This window comes from Populus nigra, chromosome 12 (genome assembly GCF_951802175.1).
Source record: "Populus nigra chromosome 12, ddPopNigr1.1, whole genome shotgun sequence".
Classification (NCBI taxonomy): Eukaryota; Viridiplantae; Streptophyta; class Magnoliopsida; order Malpighiales; family Salicaceae; genus Populus; species Populus nigra.
The window spans coordinates 7,277,566-7,294,709 of record NC_084863.1 but is presented as its reverse complement, the minus strand read 5'-3'; the positions used below and the strand labels follow the sequence as shown (position 1 = coordinate 7,294,709).

Below are 17,144 nucleotides of genomic sequence, written 5' to 3'. Positions count from 1 at the left end.
TCATGCTTGCGTATTTAAAAACAAAAATATGAAAGAAAAACAAAAAAAAACATATTGCATGTTTTAGCATGCTAAAAAATAGTTTTTACATTTCGCATGTATCATGGACTTAATAACTGGTTTATTAAAGTCCATGGGGACTTGATCTAAATTTTAAAAATACAAAAAAAAAATTGCTTATTTTTAATACCAAGAATTACAAACTTATTTGTAAAATTTATTCTTGATATTAAAAAAAAACAAATATAAAAATATATTTTGCATGTAGAATAATTAGGCTTGACCTATAAAGTGATGATCCATATTACGGAGGTGAATTTGCTTTGACAAATAGACAGCTAATAATCATAAAAACACGAGACCTTAGAAATAAATAGATAAATACACAATACAACTTATTTAAATTAAGGTATATTAAGGGTGATATTGTCATTTCTATACACAATCAATCCTCTTACCTAGATTCTGAAGACCAATTAAAATTCTCTGTTATAAAAAATATCAGGCGGTAATTCCAAACATTTTAAACCACAATAGATAATAATTTCTTGTTACTTTTTTATATCATTTATTTTGATTCAGAATGATGATTGTCGGGATATCGTATATATATGACGAAGAAAAAAGATAAAGTTTAATCATTAAAAAATTATTTGGAAATGCCGTTCGGGTATAGATTGTTTTTCAAAATGTCAGTTTGAGAGTGTAGTAAACATTACTTAAGGGTCAGTTTGGAAGTATAGTAGATATTGTTTTTCAAAATATTTTTCGTTTAAAAATACATGAAAAAAAATTTTATTTTTCAAAACTTATTTTATATATTAGCATGTCAAAATAATTTTTTAAAAAAGATAATTTAAATTAAAAAGAGAAGCAAACTTTAAAAGAACGGTCGGGTCGTAATAGTAAACGGTTCATGAGTTAATTATCAAAACATGATTTTAAAACACATGTGAGGGAGTCATTTCGCATGAATAATAAGTCGGTTCCATGACAAATTCAAAGCAGTAATAACACTTCCAGGAAAGAGTGCAGAATATTCGATTTTCGATTCGCATAAAACAAAAACAAATCAGGATAAAATGCGTTCCGCTACTAACGATGGAAGCATTGGTTGACGGTACAAGAACGCGTACGGGACGGGGGAGTGAGGTGGGGACGGCGACCAGAGAGAGAGAGAGAGAGAGAGAGAGAGAGAGAGGTGTTGGTAGGAAGGTTGGGTAAAGACACGCACCAATGACCAAACCCTACATATTATTCTTTAGTCCCTTTATTTTGAACATAAATTATTCTTCGTAATACTTATTTGAAAGCCTAATAATAAGTCCCTTGACATTCTTGTAGACCGTTGTCTCTTTTATAAAGGGTGAATGGGCATTTTTCACCCCTGGATAATTGCATTTTTTACACATTGTTTACACTTCAAGCCCGCCATGGTTAAGTTTTATCATTAAGGCTCGTTTTGTAACGCAGTTCATCATAATTTTTAAAGTATTTTTTAAATTATTTTTTATCTGAAAAAATATCAAATTAATATATTATTAGATTTTTTAATTATTTTGATGTGTTAATAAAAAAATTTATTTTGATTTACTTTTAATTAAAAAGCATTTGTGTAAAAGTACATTGCATCACATTGTCAAACACACACTAAAAGTTATATTAAAATATTTGATTATACACATGTATTATCTTTATCAAAACTTACATCGTCTTGTTATAATGTTGGCATCCACTCAATTTAATTGCATCACAACTAATGAAGTCTTGAAATCCAGTATATTCAAGGAACAAGTTATTTGGTATTTTAATAGTGGTTAATCAAATATTTATATCATTAATTTCCCTCTCTTTAGCTCAGGAAGTACAAGATCAATAGTAGAAGTCATAGTACCTGCAAAAACAATCCCTATCGATAAGACTTAAAGACCCTCTAATAATAATATCCATAACTTTAAATGAGAAAAAAATAAATGAAAGAAAAGACATCAAATTTCAAGAACAAGAGTGTTTGTTTTTTTTTTTGTTTTTTTTAGTTTGATCAACATTCTTGAAATATATGAACTTTTAGAGTAAGACAAGTTGTCAACATTTTACTTGGATGGTTCATTGGGTATTTATTGAGTCTAACATCTTGTCAGACCCACGAAGATTTGAGTTCAGCTTATGGATGAACCAAGTATGTTAAGTCTGAAATCTCGCTAGGCCTGCGGAGACTTGAGCTTCGCTCATGGATGAATCAAAGTATGTTGAGTCTGAAATCTTGTTAGACTCGTGGTGACTTGGGCTCAACTCAAGGTTGAACCAAAGTAGGTTGGGTTTGACATCTTGCCAGACTCATACATGCAGCAAAAACTATGAAACAAAATTATTTGAGAGTCCCTATGATCTCGTGAGATATATCTAAAGTTGTTTTGAGATTTATTACTTGAAGATCTAATATTTTTTAGCTTTGAATAATTTTTTAAAAGTTGGGTTATCGCAAACCACAAGTCGTTCAATTGTCTGACCTTCAACGATAATTCACACGAATTACCAGTAAAAAATCTTTTAAATTCCTATTTAGGAGAGAAGAATTGTTATGCTTAAGGTGCCAATTTTAATTTTGTGTTTATGTAATTTTCTATCTAACAAACAATCTCATAAAAAATAAGAGCCATGACTTACTATTTATAGAAAAATTTGAAAACCCCCTATAAATTAATAAAATATCAATTTCCTCCCTGAAATATCCATATATTAATTTAAGAAAAATTTAGAAATTAACTAAATCAAGTCTTTACTTGATTTTTCTAGGTCTAGAAATATAATCTTTATATTAATTATATTCTAGTCCTTAATTTCTAAAATATATTTTAATCAAGTCATACTTAATTAAATCATCTCAGTTTAATTTCTAACTAATGGTTCTTAATTTGTGTGACTCATTAGATTTATAATATATTGGCCCAAATATAAATAATAATTTCTAATTAAATAGAATTAAACAAATTAATCTATTATTAATTAAATAATTGAATAATTTATATTTAAAGATTAAGCGCGTCGTCTAGCAACGTGTCATGATTCCTCAAATATTAGAAAAGTTATTAGTAGTTTGACTTAACCTTTTAGTGATCGGTTTCTCAATATATTTAATATCTTTTCATTAATAATATTTTGATTTAACATTAAAACATGAAGTATGACTGTCATGTTAAATTATGTTTGTTTTTTATATAATAGTCATCGATTGTTTGAATAAAATTTGAAATTCGAATTAAATCTTGTTTCACATTAGCCAATGATTTCACATTTAATATTATTTGAGAACAGATTGAACATTTTCTCTGATTCATCTAGGATGATGAATCCTCTCTTGATCACTCAAGTACCTTCATATAATTCATATTATACCCAATGTTTGCCCATTCATTAAGATATCATGTAACATGTAACATGATCAAAACATAACATTCTCTATATAAGATGACTTGGTGATCATAAGTCCAAGGATCACTTACACAATTGTCACGCGAGCCTTTCCATAGACATAAGTGATCTCTCCATTTTAAATTCTTATGTGAATTAGTTCAGTGTATATGTCTTATGACAAACACCTACATATTAGTTTTAAGTATTCTTTATATATCAGCTTATGAGAATAATTGTTTCTTTTCATAAAACAAAGAACATATGTAACAATATTTACGGATTTAATGAATGTCCGGTATTTAAGAGAGTATCGACCACGAACAATGTTTTGATACAATATGAATCCCATAATTATAATAACTTTATAATCTTATTTGCAAAGCATTTTTATCTCATGAATTTTATCTTTACTCTAAATTTATTAATATAATATTATATGAATATTAAAAATAAATTAAACCTTTTATTAATAATAAATATATATTTACATGAATATAATAATATCACGTATGACCAACCGATTGGTTACAATATATATTAAACTAAAGCTAACATTCTATCCATGGATCTGGACTCTTTCATAGCATAAAAAATTGAGTTAAAATAAAAATTAACTCATCAAAATCTAGCATAAAAAAAAAGTGGTCTTTTAATGTAAAAACTCAATGGTAACAATGAAATTGAATTAAACCAGATGCTTAAATTAAATTAAAGTAAACGGAAAGCTTAACATAACATAATGGAAGGAGGAGTAATTTTGCTTTCAAACCACCAAGCTCGACGTGCCAAAATAGCAATACTTCACGAGCGAAAATGCAAACATGAAGGATTATTTATAAGCAAATGCAAAGAGCAGGGACCGAAAAACATTATACTCTATCCCTTAGAGGTAGTTGGATGATGCTCCCTCTGTCCTGTCTGCGTATATAATGATCAGCTGCAAAAGATAGAGAGCCATCCCCCACTTGTGCTTCTCTCAGGATTACAAGTATCTCCCTCAATCTCTCTCAGATCTTCTGCTCCTGCTGCAATTTGTATGGCAGCCAATTTCAAGAACACTGGCATCTTGGGGAAGCGAGTAGTCAACCAGATCTGGACTCCCAACTCCACTCGCTCGTTCTCTGTTTCCAATACTCCGTCTCTCAGGTTTGATTTGACCTTTTCTTCTTGATCATAGAAGTTTGGATCATCAGTTTAATTCATGTTTAAATAGCTTAGCTTTGCCGATTCCACTCCCTGACATTGATAATCTTCAAGATATATCATTTCTTCTCTGCTCGAAAGTCTTGATTGTTGTGATTGTCTATGTATGTATGCGATAGCGTTGATACATTTTCTCCCAAGGAAAGCTCGAAAGTCTCTTCCTGATATTTCCTGTAATCCAGAAGTGTTCTACCGTCAAGATAGAGACGAGTATTTCCGTACGGACTGCAAAAAATAAATAAATTGAAAACAGTAACAACAAGCGATTCTAGAGTGATTTCCATTTTTAGGTTTCGAGGGGTCTCAAGTTCAAAACTCTTCATTTTTCTTATGACATAACTCTCCCTTGTCTCAATTCTCCTAAAGTCAAAAAAAAAAAAAATTAATCAAGCAGCCGTTCCTTAATTATAAAGAAATTCTATTCTAGGTTTTTTCAAGATAGATTCAGGAAATAATTAATAAAATCTAATTAATTATTTTTTATATTATATTTCTCAATTCACAAGAACTACCATAAAATTAAATACACGCTGAATCAAGCAAATAATGTCTAAAAACTTCATTCTCAAGTAATAATAATTGCTTGGCACATGCTAAAACTCTTCGTTTTGTAAAGCCCAGTGTATTTTATTTCTTTCCTCTTTGTTTGCGCACGGCAAAGCTCCACGAGATCCACCTTCCTTAGAGAAAATCTGATGATCCAGAGGGAGTCTGAGTGTGAAATAAATATTTTAAGGGATTGCTTTGTCAACTTGTGCAGAAGTTTTCTAGTGTCTTTATTCACATATAATCAGATATTATTTATTTATTAAATTAAAACTTTAGAAATAATTTGTGGGTTACTTATCGTTATCTGGTGGAGTCACGTGACTTTCAAGGGTCATATCGTTGTCCCCCATTTAATTATTTTTTATTATTCCGCGCCTACCCATGTAAATGTCACATGGCGAGGCCACCTACTCTCGCATTTACGCAATATTAGTTATTTGTTTTTTTTTTTTTTAAATCTAGTTATAAATTAAATATATTAAGAATTATTTGTGCTAATAAATAAAAAAAAAAACAAAGTGATAATGTATTTATTCAACTTGCCTTGTTATAGGTTGAATTTTTTTCTAACACAAAAGAGTTAATATATAGAAGTTATTAATATGTTTTTTTAACAGTAAATAAAAAAGTTGATGTTTATATATAATAAAATATAGTAAAAATTATATGTGTTAATAAAAACATGTAAGATCTCAAGTTAATTTTTAATGTAACAAAAAAATGAAATAATGTTTTAATTGTTAAAGTGAATTATTTATTTTTTATTCTTTGAATAATAATTTTAAAACAAAATTGTAAAGAAAAAAACTATTTTCAACTAATGTCATACTGTCTTGGTCCTATCTCGTTAGTCGAAGGAAAGAATGATTTCAAATCCTATCATTAAGTTAGCCAAGCCACCATGCATCCAAAAAATTGCTAATTTCTTTTTCTAAAATCAGAAAAAACAATTGAAATAAAATATTCAGAGTAAAACTAGAAAATTGAAGAAAAATAATCCCAAAATTTTAATTGTAGTATAAAAACACATTACATTCAATAAAAATAAGGGGAAAAAAATATGTTAGAGTTTCGAGGTTTCTATTAGACAGTTTGTCATCAATACTTGACAAAAACATGATTGGATTTTGGGGTCAAAGTAGAAACGAGTAAAATTCAACTTGGTTTGATCGAACTCATAGGGGTTCATGAGCGGATGAGGGGTTCACCCATCAGTCACCCAACCTATCCTTAATCTGATTTCCTAACTTATTTTTTTGTTCTTAATTACAAGTAGCTGTAATTTTGATTGCAATATAATTATATTTTATGAAAACTTGTGTATAAGTTTGAAGTTTAAACTCAATTTTGTGGTTTTATAATTCATGGATCTGCTTTTCAATTTTAGGTTTTATTTATAAAATTAGAATTTTTTCCTTATCCAATTCAATTTTCTAGTTTTTTGAAATGAGCTTTTAATTTCCACCGCTTTTCTAATTTTTGAAAAATATTTGTTTTTATTTTGCAACTTTTAAACTCAATTAACAATAAAAAGGGAGAGGGATTTTGCTCCACTTTATTTGGTGAGAAACTTGAGAAAGGATTGAAGTATCTTTCATTACTTGTAATTTTCAATCTCCTAATTTGCTTTCAATTTTCCCCTCTTTTCGTAAATTAATACTCTCAATTTGATTTGATTCACTACCACCATTTCTCTTTTTATTAACCAACTTATCCTTTATCTTTCCTCTTACCCATCCCTCCCTCCTCGCAAATTGTATGTAGTTAATTTCAACCCTAAATAAGCCCTCTAAAGAGTTTATCCCCCTTGAATCCTTGTTTTTTGAAAGTTATTTCACATTCTGAAAGAGTTTTTTTTATTTTATTTTTATATTATTTAAATGTGTTGATATAAAAAAATTTAAAAAAATATTATTTCAATGTATTTTTTTAAAAAAAATACTTTGAAAAACAATTATTACCACAAAACTAAACTGCCTCGCACTGAGTAGATTAAATTAACAATGTTTTAAGTTAAAGGAGTTACTTCTGGAACCCGTAAGGAAGCCTTAAGTTACTTAGCCAGGCTACTCTAATCAGAAGTAATCTTTTATTTCTTAATTACCAGATACCAAGTGTTCCCTACATTTTCCAATTGTTTTCCTTTACCACTTTTCTTTTAATAGTTTTGGTGAATATTATTTATACACTAAAACTGCGATGCTTTTAAAAAGAATCAGGTGGGAAAATTAATAAACATTAATCTAATTCTTTCTAAAATATTTGAGACTTAATCGATAGAATTTAGAGGTTTAGAACTCAACCGAATTCATAGGTTTAAAACAAAACTGAGTTTTCTGAGGTTATAATTCATCACATTTTATGAGAATTGCTGCTGACTGCTGCTACTAGCTAGATCCCAACTTGAACTTTCTCGTCATTGGACTCTGTTTATTGCTCTAGTTGTAGTTTATGTGAATCAATGATGACGGTGATATTGCAGCAGGGGTGCTCACACATCGGTGTACGACAAGAACCTGGATGATGAGTTGCGTCCGAATGTGGTGCCGGATGATGTGATCAAGCCCCAGTCCGACAAGTACTGGGCTCCACACCCACGAACCGGTGTCTTTGGGCCTGCCACTGAGCAGCACCTATCTGAGATCAGCGGCGGGGACAGTGCCTCTGCGGGAGACGGTGGTCAGGACCCAGTGTTGGAGGAGAAGGCGTGGTTCCGCCCCACCAGCCTTGAGGACCTGGAGAAGCCACACCGTCTTAATTGACAGATAATCTATCCAAAGCGGAGGAGTGTGCCCTCCGCAGTGTGAATTATTACAAACCTAATCTTCATAGTATGTGCTGATGTGCTGTAATTATCACCGGAGTGGAACTAGCTGGTCAAATGCAGACCTAGACATACCTGGTTGTTGTGATTTGAGTAACGTCTGTATGCGTGTTGGCTACGTTTCTACCTACGTTCTGTTCTATAATTGGGTGGTTATTATCCATAATCATAATAATAACAATAATTTTAAAATTAATTATTTAGTCCGATTTTCCTCTTCAGTTAGTATTTTTTTGTTTATTTCAATAAATAGAAAAAAATAAAAAATAAATATATGGAATGAAAATATATCTACAAGAACTTTTAATCTCTTCATTATGTCATGGGACCAGTTTTCAATTAATCTCTTCATCTTCAATTATGTCAACTAAGATTTTGAATGAAAGTTGAGTTTCCGATTAGCACTTTGGTTTTTTCTATCCCCAACAAGCTAGCTTTTAGTTCTTAATCACAATAGAATATTGATTTACGCTTTGCAGTGGGTTATTCTTTTTCAAATGCTATTAGTTTTTGCTACACAGTACTATTGGGTTCTGTTAAACCAAATTCAATAATATTTTTAATTAAAAAACAGTAAGAACAACGTCTTTGGTAGCACTTTTTGATTAAAAAAATAAATAAAGATAACACACCTATGACGTTACAGTGTCCAGACCCAAGGCTATTAGATCTGGGTCTAGCAATAGAGTCAAACCCAAATACAATTGGGTCTAACTGTGGAGTCAGACCCAATATCCTTCAATCTGGTGTGCAAGACAATTTGGTCTAGCGACACCAACCATACCCATACCTTGGGTTTGGTGGCGGAGCTAGACCTCAATGCTATCAAGTCTGGCAACGGAGTTATACCCAAATGCTATACGGTCTGGCCGCAATCTAGACCCAATAGCATAAAATATTAATTTGAAGAAAAGAAAAAAATAAAAAAAATTCAAAATTTTTTAAAAGCATTTTGAAAATGAAAAAACAAACATGTTTTAATAAAGAAATTCAACCCAACCTCAAATACAAAGAAATTATCACCATCTAACTTTTGTACAATATAAAAAAAATCACATCAATTTATTTCATCTTTACACTATAATAACAAATTCAATAAGAAAAAACAAATTAAAGGGGAAAAATTTAAAATTGGAATATCTTCAATAGAAACAAATTAAAGGGAAAGAAATTAGTTGGCGGTGTATTGGGTGCGCTAAAAAATATTTTATTTGAAAAAGGTGATGGTGCAAATACATTCCACGCTTTTAACCCAATTCAAGCATTTTTAAATTTGAAAAAAAATTATTGACCCGCAAGCGCGAGCAAATATGTTAGTTATTATATTATTATGTAATTGTTATTTGTTAAAATATTGTTTTAAAAAATATACTAAGATAATATTTTTTTTATTTGTAACACTGATTTTTATATCATCACATCAACATAACAAACAAACATAAAAAAATATTAACTTGAATAAAAGAAAGAAATAAAAAAATTCAAATGTTTTTTAAAACTTTTTTGAAACGCAAAAACAAATATGCTTTAATAAGAAATTCAACCCAACCTCAAATGAAAAACAATTATCATCACCCAACTTTTGTACAGTATAAAAAAAATCCCATCAATTAATCTTCTCTTTACTGTTTGAAAATAAATTCAATAAGAGAAAAGAAAACAAATCTAAAGAGAAAAAAAAATAAAATTAAAAATATCTGGCGGCCCAGCCAAACCCAATAGCATTGGTTGTATTGAGATAATAATATATATATATATATATATATATATATATATATATATATATATATATATATATATATATATATATATTTAAAAAATTACTTTTTATATCATCACATGAAAATAATACCAAAACATCAAAAAAAAAATTAATTTGAAGTAAAGAAAAAATAAAAATTCTCAATTTTTTTAAAAGAATTTTTGAAATGCAAAAAGAAGCATTCTTTAATAAGAGAAATTCAACCCAACCTCAAATGAAAAGAAATTATCATCACCCAACTTTTGTACAATATAAAAAAAGTCATATCAATTTTTTTTCTTTACAGTATAAAAAAAATCAATAAGAGAAAAAAAAAGAATTAAAGAGAAAAAAATAAAATTGGAAATATCGTTAAAGAAAACAAATTAAAGGGAAAGAAATTAGTTGTCGGTGTATTGGGCGCTGCTATGTTATGCGCTATTCATGGTGTTACTATAAAAAATACTTTATTTGAAGATAGTGATGATGCAAATAAAGTTCTTACTTTTTACCCAATTCAAGCATTTTTAATTTGAAAAAAAATATTATTAACCCGATGTGAAACGTGAGCAATATGCTAGTTATTATATTATTACATTATGGTTATTTTTTAAAATATGTTTTTAAAACAATATATTGATAAAATATTTTTTTTATTTTTAACACTTATTTTTTATATCATCACATCAAAATAATGCACAAAAGTAAAAAAAAATATTAATATAAATTAAAGAAAAAAATAAAAAAATTTCAAATGTTTTTTAAAGCATTTTTGAAACATAAAAACAAGCGTGCTTTAATAAAAAATTCAACCCAACCTCAAATAAAAAAACTATATTATTACCCAATTTTTGTACAATATAAAAAATGTCCCATCAATTTATTTTCTCTTTACCGTAAAAAAAATAAAATTCAATAAGAGAAAAGAAAAGAAATCTAAGAAGGCAAAAAAATAAAATAAAATGACCTTTTAGGGATACTATGAACACTTCTACACTATCTTTTTTTATTATTATTATTGGTTTTGGGTTCATCAAAATATAATATTTGTCACACCCGACATCGTGGTGACCTTAAAAATTAAATCTTCTTTGGAAAGAACGGATTTCTGGCATCCTGTTCTTTTAGGGAAAATGTCTTGTTTAAGGAGTCGCCACCTAGTATTATGGTTACTAGGAACCCTAACTGGTCAACATAGATTCTATGGTACGAGACTGGTTACGCAAAATGGAAGATATTATCACCCCTTGAGCGTCCTGCCTAAGGCAGGCTGCATTGCTGACTTTGTCATAAATTGCTAATGTTTTGTTGGTTAATGTTACGGTGGTTTTGCGTGTAATATTCATAACTCTGGCGTCAATAAATATTTAACTACGGATATTTCTAACTCTGACGTTGTAAATATTACGTAGCTATAAAAATAAAATAAATTTACATCATTATTTTTTATTCCTGACTCTGGCGTCAGTGAATAAACCAATAAATTTACTTTATTTTATTTTATTTTTTTACATGCATATTTTTTATTTTTATGTAATTTAAATAAAATATAATGAAATAAATTTGTATCAATATTTTTATTCTAACTCTGGCGTCAATGAATAAAAACAATAAATTCATATTTATTTTTTTATTTATACATACACATATCTTTTTTATTTTTATTTTTTTGGGCTGGGCCCAGCTCAGCCCATAGGGGCTGGGCTAGGCCCAGCCACCCAGCCCTGTCACTGGCCCAAGCCAGTGACCGGCTGGGCAGAAGGCTGATGCACGCGTGAACAGTGCGAAGGTAATTAAATTACCTTCGCACTGTTCAAATGCTTATTGAACAATTGAACACAAATAATGAAGGGGAATTGGGCGCACCTGCTTCTGGAGATGATGAAGAAGGCTGCGATGCTGGTGACTGCTGCTCTCGTTCGACTGCTCTCTCTTCTCTCCCCGCTGTGCCCCCTTGTCCTCTCCTCCTTTGATTTCTCAGTTTCTGAGATGAACGAGCTGAGAAAGTAATGGGTGTGCCGATTCTCTCTTCTTTTTGTTTTTTTACAGAATGGTTTTCTCTCCTCTCCTTCTCTGTGTATTATTTCTTTCTTTGGGTTTTTTTTTTTGCTTCTGTTTTGGCTCCAGTCCTGCCTCTGTTCTTGCTCTGTTTTTGGGTTAATTTTTCCGTCCTTGTTCTGTAATTTTTTTGGGTTGATTTCTGCCTCTTAATTCTGGGTTTTCTGCTCCCTTTTATAGAGAAGCTTGCCCTTCCACCAGTCCTGCCTTTGCAGGACTGTTATGGAATCCACGAACGAGATAGTCGGCAAGAGACGTGGTCCATGATCGGATTTGTTGCAGATTATCAGCTCCCCTGCTGAATCAGGAGCTCCCCTGTTGAATCGGGATGGAGAAGACGCACGACTGTTCCTTAGCAACGGTGCCGTTTCGGCAGAAAATGGGAATTTTCAATTTGACCCCTGCCTCTGGAAATTTAACAATTTGATCCCAACAATCTTTTAATTTTACCCTTGGATTAATTTCAATTAAGTCCCTGAATTTATTAAATTAATTAAATCAAAGTTTAATTAAGTCCTCAAACTCATTAATTTTTCAATTACACTCTTGATTAAAATAATTTAAATTTTAATTCAATCAATTCTCCAATTAAGCCATTAATTTAATTAATTAAACTAGTCAAGAGTTTAATTAAATCTTTAAACTTTCAATCATGTTGCTCTTAACCCAAATTTTAATTCATTCTTTAATTATTTTATTTTTACTTGTTTTTCATCAATTTTTTTAGAAAATAAAATAATTAAAATAAAAAGGTTAAAAATTAGGTTATGACAATATTCATATAATGGGTTTTGCTATGATAATATTGATATTCTATTCCAATTCACCATCGATCGATGCTAATAGTGATCAATTAAGAAATCAACTAAAGTTCAACCATTAACCCCTTTTTTTTAAATTGAATTCAAAAGAAGTTAATATTCATTTACTAATATGATCTCTTCAAAAAGGTTTTGATAGCATAGATTTAATTAAATTTGTTTTGTATATTACATAAATATCAACTGATAAAGCAAAATATAAAGATAAACATAATTTCTCTATTGATATACATCTTTCTTTAACCTTTATGGTCCATGAACAAGGTAATACACAATTTTTCTATGCCTAAAGTTATTTTCTTATGCTAGATGCTACCAATTATTCCTTCTATTGCTGAAACGTACAACCCTAAAGGTTTTTCAGGCATTGTAGGATCAATAATGGAGATTAAGCTAGATAAGTTTTTATATCTTCAAAAGTAATTCGTTGCTTAATAGTCCATTGAAACTTATCAAAGCTCTTTTCTTTCAACAACTTGGTAAAAGATCTAATCTTCCCATACAATATTTGAAATAAACTTCCTTATGAAATTATTCCCAATAAGACTTTATAATTCCTTCCTTTTCTTTTAAGGGGTTGTGTTTTCATGATTGCTTATGCTTTATTCTAGTCCAACTCTATACCTAGTTGATATATTACAAGTCATACAAAATTTCTTGCTTTCATATGAAAGGTGTATTTTGGGGTTTTTTTTTTAGCTTGTGCACCCTCATTTGTTTTAAAATAGTATGTAGTTCTTCTAGACGAGTGGATTTTGATTTTAATTTTATCACAATACCATCAATATAAACTTTCATATTATATAAGCCTCAGTTTGATAATTATTGGGCTCTACACCCATGAACTAGTGTTTTTGGGTATGCCATAACGCATATCTCTAAGATCAGCAGGAACATTGTCTCTTTTAGTAAACGATGGTCAGGATCTAGAGTTGAAGGAGAAGATTTGCTTTCATCCTATCCGCCTTGAGGACTTGGAGAAGCCTCACCATTATAATTGACAAATAGATATTACATAACCCCATATGCTTTACTTTTCATATAAACAGTGACGCAACTAAAGTTTTTTTTTTCAAAATTTTTTCCTTTTCAATTGAACCCTTCTATGGTCTTAATTAGATATAATTAAGTTTGAAATTATGTTAAACGCACCAAATTAAAAGATGTAAGATTAAAATGTAAAAGAGAGAGAAAATATGCACAATCCTATATCTCCATAATTTTTATTTTGATTCAAAAGTTTATTTTTTTTTATTTTTAGTCAATAGCTTTAAGAGAAGATAGAGAAAGTCATCTGAAACTGTGAAGAGAGAGAAATTTATTGGGTGGGCCATTTTTCTGCGAAGAAACTCATTATTTTTTGTGTCAACAAGTTCCATTCAACAAAGAGTGTTTGATGATGATAGTTTTTTTCTCTAAATATCCTTAAAAAAAGAACATCAGGCTTGGTTTAAAGTTTTTGTATTTGACTAATTTGTGTTTTTAGGTGATTTTAGGGCTGTTACGGTTAAGAGATGGTTTGAGGAGATTTTTAGAGGTATTTTTAGGAACAAGTTAAAAATAAATTTTAACCCAAAAGACCCGTCCCCTAATTTTTATGGCCACCACAATGGTGGCTAAAATTTAGGTATGTATAACCTAGCAATGATAACTCATCTACCACTTTTTTTATATATAAAAAATAGTAACAAACAACAAGTCATCTACCCTTTAAAATAAAAAAAAACAAGTATGACCTAAATGTGTAGACCTACCTCATGCCCAAGCATCTGAGCTTTTAATTATGGCTTGCTCACCTAGCCTAACACTTTTTTTATATTTTCAATTTTATCATTGAAATTATGTTTTTATTGGGTTTTTTATTGCCTTTTTTTCTTCAATTTTTTCTTTTGATATTTGATTCATTTTGATTTGGTATTCATATTTTGTTATCATATAATTAAATAAAAACAATTATTGAACTTGGTAAAGTTCATAACTAAGGTCACAAGTTTAACGAGTTATCCAGAGTTTGATTAATCTAATATGTCCACATTTTAATATTTTTAAAAAATATTATCTTTAGATGTTTTTTAAAGTCAAACAATGGATTTACAAATCATCTAGGTAGCATTTGGACTTACACGCCTAGATTTTTTTTTTATTTTTTGGCTATTGGTTTTTTTTTTCCTTTGAACCCCTGAAGTCGACTAAGTTATGTCGAGGCAACTTCTACTCGATTTAGAGCCCGTTTGGGAACGCGGCTGCGGCTGCGTTCCCAAAAAAATTGAATTTTTTTTTTGCTAAAATTTAATATGGTTTGTACGTTTTGGATCGTTTTGATGTGCTGATGTCAAAAATGATTTTTAAAAAATGAAAAAACATCGTTGGCATGCATTTTGGCACGAAAAGTTATTTGAAAAGCACCCGCAACCACACTGCCAAACACGCTCTTAATTTGAAACCTGGGTTAGGCAAAGAATTGAGTCATCTAGTTTTCAAGTTTGATCCACTAAGCTGAGTTTAGTGATAATGCTAAAAAGTTAACCACCACTTTGATATTTTCTTATATGTTCAAGAAAATTTCACTCCGACTTACAGCGTAACGCAACGAGTTATCTAGTGTAACTTACTTGTGCATGCATAATAGAGATGTGATGAAAGGAGTGTTTTGGATTTGTCTTAATTTGAAGCTATAATTAATACTTGTCCTTTTAATTTGTAATTAATTTTGGATTTCTCTTAAGAAAAATGAATTCATTTTATGAATTTATAGGTATTTCAATAAAAATGCTCATTTTATCCACTATATATAAAAGTCTCAATGCATATATATTATTTTTATTTTTTATTTTAATAGTTTAAATTTTCATTTTAATTAAAACTATTTTTTTATTAGATAAGTCATATATAAATTGAACTTACATGTTTATTTATAATTTTTTTAGATTTAAATATAATATAACAATGTAAAAACAAATATACATATCATTATGATTATCACTTATATTAATTAAATACAAGATGAAAAATATTAATAATAGTAATGTACATGCATGCATGAACTATAAAGTATAATCTTGTATAATCTATTATGGGTAAGTGAAAAACTTGAAAAAACTGATTAAACCGAGAAAATAAAAAAAAAATCAAAACCCCAAATCATGAAAAAAATGAATAAATTGATTAGAAATATTAAAAAAAATCTTGCAAGTGAAATGACAAAAAAACATGATGTTAAAGTTTGAGAAGTATTAGAGTTATGGAAAAAATTAGATTTTTTGTTATATGTGGCTATTGTCTTGGATTCACGTTTCATGTTAAAATGCGTGAAACTCTATTTTAATGACTTGTATGATGATAACAAAACACAATTGCTAACAAATAAGATGAGAGATACTTTAATGAGCTTGTATGATTTTTATTTGAAAGCTGATGAAGTGGAGGATAATACTAAACATCAACAGGATGTTACTACTATTGATGATATGGAGATAGATGATAAAGCAAATACTTTGGCTTGATTGAAATAACATTTAGAGAAGGAAGATAATATGGAGAGTAGAAATGAAATTGAGAGATATTTGATTGATAGTTGTAGGGATCCTAATGATGATAAGGTAAATATTTTAAATTGATGGAAGCGTAATGCTTGGAATGTAAAATCTTTTCAAATGTCTCACAACATGTGTTAGCTATTCTTTTATCGACATTAACTTCCAAATCAACCTTTGGCACTTATGCCTATATACTCGATCAATTCTTTAATTTTTTTGAATCTCCAGCAATAATTCAAGCTCTTGTTTGTTGTTGAAATTGATTATATTATTGACCAATTCTAATTAATATTAGAACTGTAATGAATGATATTGAAACCTATAAAAACCTTAAATTAAATAATTTATAAACTTACACCTTTTATTTTATAATTTATTAATTAGTGTATTTTCAATCTACCATGTCTATTTTGTTATTTTGTAGAATTTAAAAAAAAAAATTGCATATATGATAACAAATGATAATTAATTAAAAAATCAAGGGTTTTTTTACTTTTTAGAAAATGTATAGTAAAGATGCTACTTGAATTTTTGAGTTACTGTAATGATTTTACTATTTGTATATTTTATTTGTTTATTTTTGTTGCTAACTACTACTTTTGTTTTGTTTCGTTTGTGGCGATGGCATATCATCCTTTCATCTCACTGCCTTGATAGATATGGATGATAGTATATTCATATTATTGTGAGTATCTCTTTCAAAAAAAATTAAAAAGCTCAATTAAAAATAAAATAAGATAAAAAAATTGGTAAATTGAAATAAGATTTTTACATCAATTAAAAAGGCTTTTAAAAGTCCATAAAAAAACACAAAAAAATTCAATAAAAATTAAATAGGTTTTTCCAATTTTTTAACTACATAAACTGAACTGAACCAAATTAAAATTAATCAGTTTGAACTTTAAGTAAAACAAAACCAAACTGAAAATGACAGCACCCTGGTTATTAACTAAATTATTCTCAGCAAACAAAGCTGGCCAAGTAAAACAAAACCAAAC

At 29.1% G+C, this 17,144-nt stretch overlaps 1 protein-coding gene across 2 annotated transcripts; it reads left to right on the top strand.

The window, feature by feature from the left end:
* Window positions 1-4,327: 4,327 nt before the first annotated feature.
* On the top strand, window positions 4,328-8,186 carry LOC133669916 (late embryogenesis abundant protein At5g17165-like). Of its 2 annotated transcripts, none has more exons than XM_062090249.1 (2): window positions 4,328-4,560; window positions 7,652-8,186. In XM_062090249.1, the coding sequence occupies exons 1-2, from the start codon at window positions 4,451-4,453 to the stop codon at window positions 7,926-7,928; spliced, it is 387 nt and encodes a 128-aa protein (XP_061946233.1). In that variant the 5' UTR covers window positions 4,328-4,450; the 3' UTR covers window positions 7,929-8,186. The 2 variants fall into 2 exon arrangements, with proteins under 2 accessions (XP_061946233.1, XP_061946232.1); XM_062090248.1 differs by having other exon boundaries at window positions 7,649-8,186.
* The last annotated feature ends 8,958 nt before the right edge of the window (window positions 8,187-17,144 follow it).